This window comes from Idiotropiscis lumnitzeri, chromosome 4 (genome assembly GCF_059441095.1).
Source record: "Idiotropiscis lumnitzeri isolate Australia: NSW breed Sydney's pygmy pipehorse chromosome 4, RoL_Ilum_1.0, whole genome shotgun sequence".
Classification (NCBI taxonomy): domain Eukaryota; kingdom Metazoa; phylum Chordata; class Actinopteri; order Syngnathiformes; family Syngnathidae; genus Idiotropiscis; species Idiotropiscis lumnitzeri.
This window is the reverse complement of record NC_142394.1, coordinates 4,982,485-4,996,396: the sequence shown is the minus strand read 5'-3', so window position 1 is coordinate 4,996,396 and position 13,912 is coordinate 4,982,485. Positions and strand designations below refer to the sequence as shown.

General features: G+C 38.9%; 1 protein-coding gene across 3 annotated transcripts in view; it reads right to left on the bottom strand.

Moving 5' to 3' along the window:
* Nucleotides 1-13,912, bottom strand: part of LOC148337897 (connector enhancer of kinase suppressor of ras 2) — a 58,806-nt gene that overhangs the window by 33,946 nt on the left and 10,948 nt on the right. For all 3 annotated transcript variants that reach the window (XM_088293357.1, XM_088293359.1, XM_088293358.1), the window contains exons 2-5: nt 8,489-8,652; nt 3,756-3,958; nt 2,665-2,752; nt 229-270 (exon numbers count right to left, since the gene is read on the bottom strand). In XM_088293357.1, coding sequence (XP_088149483.1) covers nt 229-270; nt 2,665-2,752; nt 3,756-3,958; nt 8,489-8,652 — 497 coding nt within the window. The remainder of the gene's footprint in view (nt 1-228; nt 271-2,664; nt 2,753-3,755; nt 3,959-8,488; nt 8,653-13,912) is intronic.

The window sequence follows — 13,912 nt, the reverse complement described above, 5'->3', positions numbered from 1 at the left end:
CCTTCTTTAAGTTAAAATAAAGAGGAATATATGAGCGAGATCTCAGAGCATGCAAGTACTGTATAAGTAATGTTGTAGTTGGTGAGTTTGTACATTTGGAGCATTAAAAAGTCCATCATGCCATATTTAAGCATAAATGCAAATGTGAAAATTTTACATTTTTGTTTAGAGGGCTGAAACTTTAAAGAATTAGATTTCGACTTCCATACTGATGGCGAAGAAACTTACCACATGAAGAATCTTGTTCTCGGTTTCATATACAGTGCAGTCCTGCGAAAATAGAAAAATAAAAAACTTTGACGTCAACTTCTGCTCTGAGGCTACCCTTTGGTAAAATAATAATAATAATAACAATAATAATAATAATAATGATAATAATAATAATAATAATTTTAAAGTACATTTTGGCAGAAAATATGTGGCTAATTGGAAGGGTGATATATCACTAGAAATTAGCAGCATTTTCATTTGCAAGCAATGCATCCAGATTATGAATATTACTCAATAATAGGCAGGGAGCATTCGACTTAGCTTTTAGAAAACTATCCATAACTACTGTGTGAACCTGACAGATTGTTATTTAACGATTGCTGATTGTTAATCTATTTCTGGGAAAGCAGCCAACTGAGCCTACCAGATGCACACGGTAGCAGCGAATACATCTGCTTGATCCATTAGTACAGGCTGTTTTACCCCCATTGTGTCGTGCTGCACCCTGGCAGCCATGAGTCCATTTGGACCATTGTGCACCAGTGGGGTTTCCTATGCTGTGCCTCTACGCTGGCTCTTGTAAGACGGCATGGGTGTTATCAGCAAGGCTCCAGGACTAACTATGGGCACTGACTCTAAACTGGATCTTAAAGTAAATACAGTACATGGAAGAGGTCCAATGGAGCAGGTACAGTCGATAAGATTGCTCTAGTAGCAATCACTCGCAGAAAAGGGCCAAGTGTAAATGTAGGTAATCTACATGAAGGCAGAAGGAGGACAGGAAATGAAAGAATGAGAAACGAGTTGTTCATTCTTCATAAAGGCATTTAAAGTGAAGCTGAGGATTGTGGTTGACAGTGAGTCAATGAACATGCTGGGAGCAGCTGTGACAGAGCACTCTTGTCCCATCAGCTGCAAACAGCCCTTGGCAGCGTGCAGATGTTCCACTCATAGTCAAATCTACAATAATGGGATCCACTGAAGACCTGAGCGAGGTGAACGCATTTTGACTTTCTGTGGATATTTATGGGTGCAGTTGAAACAAACTGAGTGGAATGCGCTAAAAAGTTGTACATTTCGGAGGTCAACTACCAGTTTTTGCTTCACAGGAAACCTCTACTCTGTGTCATCAAAATTAGTAATGGCTACACGACACATACAATGTAATTTGTTGTTTATTAAGTTTGACTCTAGCAAAAATATATTTTTTTCTTTTTTACAATTTTCTAACTTTAAATCAGTTCGAGCCTGACTTGCCGCACAGTTTGTGAAGAGTACCTGCACAAGCAATGCGCATTCTCAAACCTGAGACAGAGAAGTGATTTTTTACTTTTAAATACCAAATTAGTTAGGCAGGTGTAAACTAGCACACGTCAGAAAAAATAAACAAAAAAAAATAAATAATTAAAGCAGTTTTGTCAGAGGTGATAGGGCATCTGTTGCGAGTGTGTGACAGGCTTATCTCCCCTCCATCCCCCGACCACGGTCAGGAGAGTCGAAGAAGGAACGGATAACACATGACTCCTTCCTGTGACTTACTTCAAATCAGACCTTTGATCACTGAACATCATTTTTGTTTATGGCAACTGTTGGCCTGACTCCTTGTCGCTTGTATTTTTGCCTGTGCTGTCATCGCCTGGTATGCTGGTTTGCACCTGCCTTTCAGACAAGTTGACGCAAAATAATCCATTGCAATCTGTCTCAGGTTCGATGAATTACATTTGCATAAACTCCTTCGAGAAAGTGAAGAATCGACTGCGTGACAGTTTTGTGCATTTGGCAGATGCGTTATGAGTGGCCGGGTTTGTTTGAGCAATCAAGTTACCACCTGCTTTTTGCACAGTGGTACCACTCAAACTCTTTACTTTGAGTAGCACCTCAAAAAACACTAAGCCCTCAGCGCACCACCAAAGGACCAACATTAAAATACTGTAGCATAGTAGGCGAAAGTGTAAACCAAAAACATGGAACTATATTTAACTGAACTGTATTTAAAAATAACTATCATGGATTGAAGAAAAAAAAATCTACTTTAACATGATGCAGAGTTTGAATACTGAATTCAGTAATTCTGTGTGTACTGCTAGAGGGAGCCCACACTTTGAAAAAGACTGTTTTAGTAGTAGGGCAGCAAAGCGGCCTGGACACACAGCTGTAGCTTCCCTGAGCAAAGACACAGATACGCCAAACTGCTCTCCTGGCACTTAAGTAGCCTCTTGCTCCACTGAGTGTTTGATGTGTCCACTACTGCCTTGGATGTAATTTTGTTTATATGACAATATAAGACAAATAAAGATGATTCTTCTGTACTAGAGCATGCACAACATTCCAACCAACAGTAATTTGTAACTATAATAAGTGTGTGCGTGTGTGTGTGTGTGTGCAGACATTCCCGACAACAATAATTTGTAACAATAGCAAGAGCGTGCGTGTGCGTATGTGATGTGGGGGCACCTGCTGTACGATGGTAGTTAATTCTAGGCAGAGCTGCACAATATTGTTCTTCAGTAATGAATACTCTGTCACACTGGCAAACGGAGACCTGAAATGAAGGACAAGCACAGTGTGATTCCAAATGTCAAAAGCAGTGTAGGCAGTATAAAAAGTTATACACATTTCTTGTTCTCTTCAATGCTCAGTAACAAACAAGCACAAACAACAACAAATCAGAACTGGAATGCCTTGGCTAAATCTCAGTGTTTCTTCTCTTCCTGTGGTGCCTCAACTACATATTTAAAGTCTGTTGCAGCATTTGTAAACAAATATCCATTTTCTTTCTAATATATTTATCAGAACTGGAATGGTTTTTTTTTAACTTTGAACTGACAATGGCACAAGAATTTACCCAAATGAATTGACGATGTATGTAAGTATACTGACTATACTGACTGTATCATGCTGAGATGTGTTTGTAATAGATTACTCAGCCAATTCATCAAAGGGGTGACTGAGATAACATTTCCCAATCTAGGTTAGGGTTGCCACAAGTGATTATTTTCATAATCGACTAGTTACCTAATATTTTTGCAATTAGTTGGCAAATCAAATTATATGTAAATTGCAGATTATCGTTCCAGCAAGCAGCTGCTCTTATATAACCAGCTTGTTGTGATAAAGGAAAAAATCAGAATAATAGTACAGTCCATATTTAATAAACTTTACAGCTTTTACTAGTACTGCTAACATGTTTTTTAACATTGACAAAAGATGGAAAAATATAGTATAAAGGCAATACTCAGGCCTTTAACAATTTCAGCTGTGAATGTTGACTGCACTTTAAAATGGAGCCAAAACCTATGCGCAATCATGTACAATTACGACACGGGAAGTTACATGAATGAAGGACGATGATCGAATTTCTGAAAAAATAATAAATAAATTCTGATTCATCTCATCTATGCATCTCTAGATTACGCAGGTGTTGTAGTTTATGTGTGCACTTGACATTTATGTCAGTTATTTCATCAAATTTCATTTTTTCATTACTGGGCAAAAAAATGAACACCAAATGACTGTCCAAATTCAGTTGTGTGTGCTGTTTATACCTGTCGAGCCAGGCTAGCAGGTTTTTTGCCGCACCAATCAAATCCACCACTGAGGTGAGGAAATCATTGGGTAGCCTCCGGGAAGCTCTTCCATCATAGTGACCTCCCCTCCGCCTGCCCAGAATGAAGTTCTGGAGGTTCTTGGCTGAAGCATTCAACTTGTGTGACAGAGTCCGGAGGTTTTCTGTCTCTAGGCCGTAGTTCTGGAAGAAAAATGAAATCCATTTTTTTAACTGCCTGGTAAAGAAAATGAGGCAGATATTTGATGTCAGTGTGTAACAGACCCCCGCACACCAACGATGCAGCTAAACCAGACTTGGAATCAACAACTACTTATCTTGAGTGGGCAAATGTCAGCTTCAACTTTTGCTGGGATTCAAATTTTAAATTATGGATCAAAGGCCATCCTGACGTTGACGACGTAATGGCCCTGTGACCGTTCACAAACAAAATCTACATGTATAAGTGAGATTCAGCTACAGAACACTGCCAAGCTGTTTATATATTGATTTTACGATAGTATTTATAATTAAACATAATGCACCTGTGGACGAGACAGTGAAGCATGGAGAGTCTCTGTTGCAGAAATGCACAAGTACAGTCAATCAATGGAATCAACAGCCTCTGAACTTCAGAGGCTGAAGTATCCACACTCCTTTTATTTTTTACCCAGTTCCTCTCTTTGTATAATGTAAACTTACAGCAGCCAGACCAATGCACTTTTCCTTTGAAAATCACATCTTGTTGGTGTGCAATAGGACTGGGCATCTATTTTTAGGGTTTGGCCAGGGAAAATTTGCCCTTTTCTTGGCAATCAAACTTTTTTTCTTTTTTTTTTTTTTTTTGTGGTTCAGTGAACAAAAAAAAAACTGTGCGGCATTCATTCTTACCAATAATACACTGTGTTGACCTGTAACTACAATAATCCAAAATAACGACCAATTATTAATATCTTTCTCACAAAGCCAAGATGAATTGAAAATATTTTGCTATTATTTACTGTGTACTATACATTCAACAATTGCTACTTCAATTGCATCTTTTATGAAAAAAAACAAAAAAAAAAACAACTCCTCCTCTCTGGACAATCGGGCTACATAGCCCATATGTACGCAACCTTGTGACCCTTGTAAAGAAACACTCAGACCCACTGAGCCATATTGTGTACAGCCAACCGAGGCACCTCTGGAAATGTCTTGCCGGAAAGAGGCTGATTCCTGCTGACACAACGACTGCACACACACACATACACAGATCTAGACTCTATTTCCCCTCTGCCTCTAGAGCAATTTAGTACAGTCACGACCACAGTGACTACAAAGGACTGTTGCACAGTGGCAGCAAGAGGAGTGAGAGACCAAATTAGAGAAGCTAAAGAGGCAGAAAACAAGATGAACAGAGAGCAACGAGCAATGCATCTTCCAGAAACTGGGTCATGCATATGTTACAGTATGTTCTTTATGATCTAATAAACAGTACAGTATGGGAATGCGGATGTATATATGAACTTGTGTTTGCACATGCTACAATTAGGCTTCCCTATGATTCGGAACGGCACTTGTGGACAGAGTGTACATATGAAGAAGAGAAATAATAATCTGATCACGGCTTAGTGTGTGCGAATTTGTGCGTGATTGTGTGTTTGCATCTGCGTGTGTACAAAGAGAAAAATAATTTGAGCTTGCATATGTGTCTGTGTGTGTCAATCAATATAGTACAAGGACGATGCCATTAGAGCAGCCCCCCCACTACCTTTATGTCGATCTCGTTGCCATAGCAGCAGTGTGGGGTAAAGCCTCTTCGATGCGGAAATTTCAACCATTGCCAGACCCACATAATCACAATCAAACATCATTTATGATATGAAAATGGGGACTCACAACTTTCTTTTTTCTCTCTGAAACCTCCAACTGCCATCCACTACAGTACTATCGATTAACACTTCACAACTCCATACTTCGCAAGTTATACGTATTGATATTGTGTTTTCACATTGCCCCAAAAGGAATAATAAGCCGAGCTAATTAAGAAATGGTTGTTAGAAAAGTCCAAATAGTGAGCAGGTAAGAAAAGCATAGTGGAGAAAAAAATGAATCAATGACATTTTAGTTAATTTTCCATCCATACATTTTCTTGACCACCAGTCCTCATGGGGGTTGCACATGAGCTGAAGCCTGGGATAATAATAATAATAATAATAATAATATTCCCTTTATTAGTCCCACAATGGGGAAATTCGAGATTCGAACCCAGGCCTCCTGGGGAGACTGGGTCCTGAACGCGGCGCCTTAGACCACTCGGCCATCCTGGCAGGGGTGCGCTCCGGACTGCTCACCATTAACCAGCAGAGTATATATAAACAAACAAGCATTCAGATTCAAACCCAAGATTCAAATGAAAGGCAGACAAATGTCCCACCATAAACTATAGCATGCAAATTTAGAAGCCGGAACTGCAGGAATTCATTATTTTCAATGAACAAAACTGAGCTTTGAGGACTGCTTAAACTCAGTTTATGAAAAAGAGGTTCCTTCAATTTAAAAACCGACAAAAACTACAGTGAAAAATAATGTGCATTGATAAACAAAAATTAAGTGTTGCTAAAAGCATTTTTCTAAATATTGTGGTGTGTCAAAGACATATATATGGTGTAATGCTTTTGTTCACTTTTATTTAAAATTAAATGTATTTTTTTTCCTCAGATGAGGTGAGGTTACCAGAACACTCCATCCATCTTCTCCTGGTCCGGCCCCTCTGTCAAATTTTAGAACCCATTGTGGCCCGCCAATCAAAAAGGTGGCCCACCCCTGCAGTAGACTTACTTGCCATGTCGTACAGTGCTCTATACTACAGTAGCCGTAATATTTCTGGGGGGATTTGGAATGACATGCAGGACAAACAGAACCTCAACAGTATTAAAAATTTTGGAAAATACTCACAAATTGACATTTGCACTTTATGTTGATTTGCTGTCTAGCAGTTTTGTGCCCTCCTTGTATGGTAATTTTCACGCGAGAGAGCCTTTTGCAACGGAAACAGTTTGCAGTTATTTTGTTGGATGCTTCAAATACTTAGCTGTTGAATAATGAGATGTGGATATTTTATACATGCATTGAGAAATGTATTAGAACAAATTAAAGGTATTAACAGCCATACTTTAGATGTCTGCGTCTATTTGGCCCCTATTTAAAATGTTTGGCATACATGTTATTGGGGAGGCTATTTTGCTGAATCAATTTGGGTGGATACAGGGCACAGGTTGGTGTATCAGTTAACGTGGTCCGGAAATGTTCTGTGTCCTTTGTGGGTGTCCGCCCCCCCCAGTAGCAGTAATGAAAAATGTATGTTAATTTAAGTTACTCATCCCTGATATAGTGCTAGCAATTTGCTACCGAGGCATGCGGTAACATGGTGACTGGCTATATGGAGACAATTAATGTTATGATGATTAATTGTGTACAGTATGTCCTGTCCCGGGATATAGTATTGACTGTCACTGTGTGCCATTTATTCCAATTGTAAAATTTGAATATGAAGAGGAGCTGATTAACAGCCACAAGCATGCACACATATGTGCACACACGCACAAACACACCCCCACGGACACGCGCACACACACACACACACGGTTTCAAACAACCTCAGCTAATCCAGCAGTATGTGCCCGAGAGATAAGGTGCATCATGCATATTTTTTTCATATTCTCTCTCTATTTCACTTCCCCTTTCACACCTCTTGTCCTCGCTTCCTCATTCTCTCTCTTGGAGGGTAGCACCTAATTCCCCCTAATTCTCTAATCCGGAGCCGGGGCACGACACAGGCTGGCTGTCAAGACATACAAAGCATGCCTAAAATGACTTATATATATATATATATATATATATATATATATATATATATATATATATATATATATATATATAAAAGCATGTTGAAGAAAATATACACATCCTGTGCGTTTGAAATTATATTTCACCATTCTCCTGACTGAAAACAAAAAAAAAACATCCCTCTGATTCTGCAGAAGTTCTATGCGAGCTGACCATGGCTTGAGAGATAAAATGTGATGACACAAATGTCAGTTAAAGCCTACTAGAACAGCTGAGCTTCATTTGGGATTAATCGGAAGGACTTAAAATGGTGTTCAGTGGGTGGTGACAAGAGCTGGACAATCCGTCAGATTGATGGAGTGGTCCGTCAGTCTGTCATTGATACAGATAAAACCAGAGCAGATTCTGATTCAGAGCAAAAAACATATCTGTAAAACTTTACCTGTATTTAAAAAAATGGTAAAAATGTGTTGACTTGTGATATTAGGAGACACAAACATTGACCTACAACACATCAAAACATCCGCAAGTCAGTCGCCTTGAACCGGCCCTTCTGTGTTCTCCTCCCCGTTGTCATGCAGACAAGCATTCCCTTCCTCATGTGTTCCACTTGTACCACATTGCCTTTCCCTTCTTGTGCACTTTTTAAAAATACAGGAGGGCCCACTGATGGCAAGGAAAAAACATGCACGTGTGCTTATTATTCTTATAGTGTGTGTACTCAAGATTAAGACAGTACCACATATGTACATAATGATTGGCGGTGTGTTCGTGACCAAGGCAAATCCAGCACTACGATTGGCATGACTAAACATTACACAGATCTGATCGGCGAGATCGGATCAGCAGATATTTTGCTTTATATCCACAACAAAAAGCTTCAAGGTGAAGCGAGTGACTGACCAGGGCACAGAGGAGATCAACTGCTTCTAGGATGAGCTCCTGGTGTCCTATCCTCGTCACCCCCAACTCCTCCAGTTCCTGATGGGTGATGTGCAGAAGCTGTTCTCCGCCCATTTGCTCCCGCTCGAAACTCTTCACATACTGCTGGAGACAGTCATCCAGACCTGAGAGAAAATGGGGGGAGATTCAGGCCAACATGCATCAAAATGTCATCATAACTCATATTGCATCTTTTATCATATACTCCTAGTATAACTATGATATTTTTGGTTACAATAAAAACAAACATGAATCAATAAAGACTTATTGAGAATCTCCGTTGTGCTTCTGTTTCAAAAGACACAAAAGGTAGAAATACACAATCAAAGTGAAATACTGTATTTTCGTCTCTTTTCCTGGTATTGTTATGTATTGACACACATGCAGTGATTACAAGTTGTATTGATGCTGATGATTTATGTGCACGATTATTTTGCACTTGTGCAATGCTGTTACTTTTCCCAATTAAAATTGTGTCAAATGTACGGTATACCTCAAGAGATGCAAGTAACATATTGGCGGCGTATAGATGCGGCGGTCTGGGATACTATTGATCAGTTAAGAGCTTCAGGCATTGGATAAACAAAGTCAGCAAAAGCGCACCTCTCCACAGACCTAAGGAACAAGCCTGTTTGAAAATTAAAACACGTGAGGCAAAAAGGCATGAGAGCGCCCATCATAGGGGCGCATAACGGTGCACTAAAGTCTGCCTTGTGAATGTTGGTCTCAAACAAATCACACATACAAAACAATTACAATCGCTGTTGATAAAACTGAGTGAAGCCGTGAGGAAAACACTCATGCCCGAGGGAAGTGAGGACGACAGAGAGACAGTGTGGTAGCACCTTAACACAGTCAACACACACGCACACGAATAGCACTCCGTCATGGGACACAGAAGGCAGGCACAATATCAGTCAATATCATCAAGTGTTATTCTGAGAGACCCACAATCTTGTTCCATACGGCATAACAAATTGAAATCTATCACATTACTATGTACTGTGACTCCCCATGAAGAAAAAAATTGGATCATTTTATTTACCTCAGATGTGACAATCTGGTATTATCTCAAGATCATAATAATACATTTTGTACATGAAAGCCATATTTGAGAAATTACTGTATGGAGGTACTGTTAATAGCTCTTTCAAAATGCAGAAACAGCATTTTACTGCCTTCGGCTTATGGTAATCACAACATAACAAATGTCAACAATGTTTTTTAATGACGAAATTGTGATGACATTGCTCATTCAACTTGCCAATATTACATACGTACATATTATTCCACAGATTCATTTTTCCAAGTTTCAAATTGATTATATTGGCACCATGCCTTGGAAAAAAAATAATAAAAGAGAAGCATACACAGAACGGTAGGTTGGATTTAAAGGGCCAGAAAAAATAAGTGACTACTAGCTTCTAAACAATAATGCCACAATGGAAGCAGTTTTATCGCGACATGATTTAGTTTGTTTTCCTCAAAATGCCTTCCAAACATTCGGTGAGCTCATTTATCTTAATATGTGGGGAAAACTTTATGATTTAAGGTGTACTCTGGTGTGTTCTCAGGTATATTGCAGTAACACAAAATAAACGCTGGAAGATTAATTGAGAGGTCTCAACATTTGAACTGAGAGTTCAAATCAATAGTATGCAACGCTCAATACTAAACATGAGAATAAATAGAGATTATAGTCATACATTCCATGACTTATGCATCTTGTTAAAAATAAAACGTGCAAAGCTATACATTGAAGCCTTCAATTTAAGTTGTCTTCCCTTTAATAATAATAATAATAATCCCTTTATTAGTCCCACAATGGGGAAATTTGAGATTCGAACCCAGGCCTCCTGGGGAGACTGGGTCCTGAACATGGCGCCTTAGACCACTCGGCCATCCTTAAGTTATTTACTTCGGTACAAAAAGACAAAGTCCAATGTATTCCAATAAGCCGTGGCCAATATCGACAGAAATATGTGCAAGTTGAGTGCATGAGCAGATTTTCTTCATGCAGCCGGCAGTAATAGGAGCAGATACAGCCATGCTGAAATGATAAAGGCAGAGCAGAGCCTGCAGCGAGTAACGAGGAATTTGAATTCATGACTCCAAACATTACCATATGAGAGAGACGCATTTGCTCTTCTCATTTGTACCTTAGCTTCCGAGGAAAAGAGGCATTTATGAATTGTGGCCATGTTAAACAGTGTGCCATTTTATAAAGTCAGTCTTGGGAAAATACATCTATTTATTTGGGAAACCAACACCTCCGATTCAAGTTATTCACCAATCTTTGTATTTCTAAACATTTGCTTTTCGGTACATCTGTAGCAAAATAATAATTTTAAATATTATCACTGAATTAATTCAATAGAGCACCATGGTTGGACAACTTGTTAGCACGATGGCCTCACAGTGCAGTGGGATTGATTCTGGCTCCGGCCTTCCTGTGTGGAGTTTGCATGTTCTCCCTGTGCCTGCGTGGGTTTCCTCCGGGTACTCCGGTTTCCAAAAACATGCATGGCAGGTTGATTGGTTACTCTAAATTACCCCTAGGTGTGAGTGTGAGCATGGAAGGCTGTTCATCTATATGAGCCCTGCGATTGGCTGGCAACCAGTTCAGGGTGTAACCCGCCTGCTCCCCGAAGACGGCTGAGATAGGCTTTGTTTGTCAATGAGTGCCCTGCGATTGGCTGACAACCAGTTCAGGGTGGAGCCCACTCAAAGACAGCACGCTCGCGATGGCGTACTAGCTGCGTGGAAATAGCTGCTTATAAAGTATATGCGCAATACATCATGGGAATAGTGCAGTAACAGTTTCGAGGTTGATTGGCCGATTGTTTTGCTTTGACTTGCGAGAGCAAACTTAAAATACAAGCGCTGTATGGTGGCAGGAGACTCAACTCACTTCACAACAAGCAGCAGTTTGCCAAATAGGACTGACATTCATAAATACTCTTCAAAAAAGAGGCTTCATGCTGTTTGTTTTCACTCTTAGCGAAGGTTACTACCAAAGTAAAATCCTAACGTACATGGGGAAACACCAGAGTGATATATTGTAACAATTGGCTTCTATGCGGCGGTTCTTACCTTTTAAGCAATGACTATCTGACCACATGCAGGGTAGCAACACATTTAGACTGATTATACTTTAGTTACAAAATCAAATCAATCCCTCACGTGTCCATGTATAGCACAGGATATGCAGTGTATTGACTAGAAGCCCCGTGTCACCTTTTGTACAGTACATACATATAAATTGGTGACTCAGTTGCTAGCCAGTTACTTGAATAAATACATCTTAACCTAGAGAAACAGATGATTTTCATCAAGGATTTTTAGATTAATTTTATTCATAAACAACAGGTTTATTGCATTTTGACTGCAGGACCAACAAATTGTGACCTCCCTAGAGTTGGTCATGCGGTATAATACAAGTCAAATAAATATTAGCCCCAGTGGAGCAAAAAAAAAAAAAACAAGAAGCTATTTTTATGTCGTAAGTGTCATTCTGTGTAATCAAGTTATAAACTTGCGCAGCTTTTCGCTGGAAAAATAATGGAGTAATGGAAAGAAAATGGACTCCACACTACAAGCATCCGCACCGAAAGCTGGAGTCAAGAGGATAGAAATGTGTTTGTTCAGCTAAATCCAAAAAGTAGTTGGTGTGGATTTTTCAGATTATTCTTGAAGGTTGAAAATTTATCTAACAAGTACGGTGAACAAAACCACCTTAAGAAGCACTTTATAGTTTCTGTGTATTAACAGCACTATGTACGATGGAGTATCACGACAATCTGATTTTACGTTTTGTACTGTTTCATACTTTATTATCCAATAGAATGCAATGAAATCTTTTAGCTTTCTTATTATTATTTTTATTATTATTATTACTAGTTTTCTAAAAGCTAAGTCGACTCCTCCCTGCCTATTATTGAGTAATATTCATAATCTGGATGCCTTGCTTGCGAATGAAAATGCTGCTAATTTCTAGTGATATATCACCCTTCCAATTAGCCCTGTATTTTTTGACAAAATGTATTAATATTAATATTAATATTCGTTGTTGTTGCTATTATTATTATTATTATTATTATTATTATTATTATATGTAACTTCTTCATCTACAGTCCAGGCAAGTCCTTTCAATCTTCTCAGCTTTTATAGCCAAAAGAAGAGGGTTGCCAAGCAACCAACGGCAAGATAAGCCTCAGAGTAGAAGAAATGGATAAGCATTTGCTGGCCCTCAGGACTTTGCACTGATGCAAGGCTAAGGACCGCACAATGCCACACAAACAAACACACTGTACTGTACCCATATTTGAAAAACATTGTTGAAGCTATCTATAAAATCTGATTTTACTGCTTAATATGATTCGAAATGAAAAAGATTTGCAGCAGTGACTTCCCGGTTTGCCCATTAACATTAACTGAAATCACACAGTCAAAACAGTTTTTTAATCTTTTTTTGTCGGGACCATGCTTGAGTCAGAGTGGAACTCGTGCAAAGAGCACTGACAGGCAGTGCAGACTTCCGTCTTATTGCTTTGCCTCCTTTCTATCTTTGAGTTTCCAGCTGGTAAAAGTGCAAGTAAAGAAGAAAAGACTCAAAACTCACTAAAATATTCCTACTGTGAAATATTCATCACATCATGACAGAATATTCTTAAGACGGTGGCATTTTAGCTCTCCTGTATGCATGCTTTCATGTGCACACCAACCTCCTCTCTCAAACGCAGCTTGCTGGATGAGGAGGCAATCTGAACTGATGGCACTTCTACTGGAAATATTCACACTTACATGTCAGAAGTATTTAGACACGTTTGAGCATATTATAAAGCGTGTTCGAAAATATTTTCATGTACGTTTGAACGTATTTGTTAGTCAAAAATCATTACTCCACATTGGCAGTTCCATGTCTAATTTCAGCCAAGGTCAGAAAGTCATTGCAATGAACAAGTGGTGCAACTGTACAATATGTGTACTTTGAAAATCAGAAATAGTTCTTTCAAAATATTACTATAATTAGTCTTTCGACTATTGAGGCCGCATTGAACATATTCTTGCTAAGAAATTTATTGGGTTATCTTCCCTTTGATGACCCGTCATTGGGAAAATAACTTGTTATACAAAGTGTGGTTTTTACGACATAAATTGTGCATTTTGTCTGGAAAATTATCGATTTTGCCATGATTTTAAAGCTGCCAGTCTTAGGTGCCAGTCTTAGGATCTCTATCCTAACATTTTCCATTTTATAAAAAGCTGCATAATTTTTATGAGAACAGCTTTCCCCAAGCGGTAGAGTTACCATGAACAATATGTTCATGTTGAAAGTATTTTTATGCACGCACAAAATCTGAATATCATTCAAATCAAACCGTG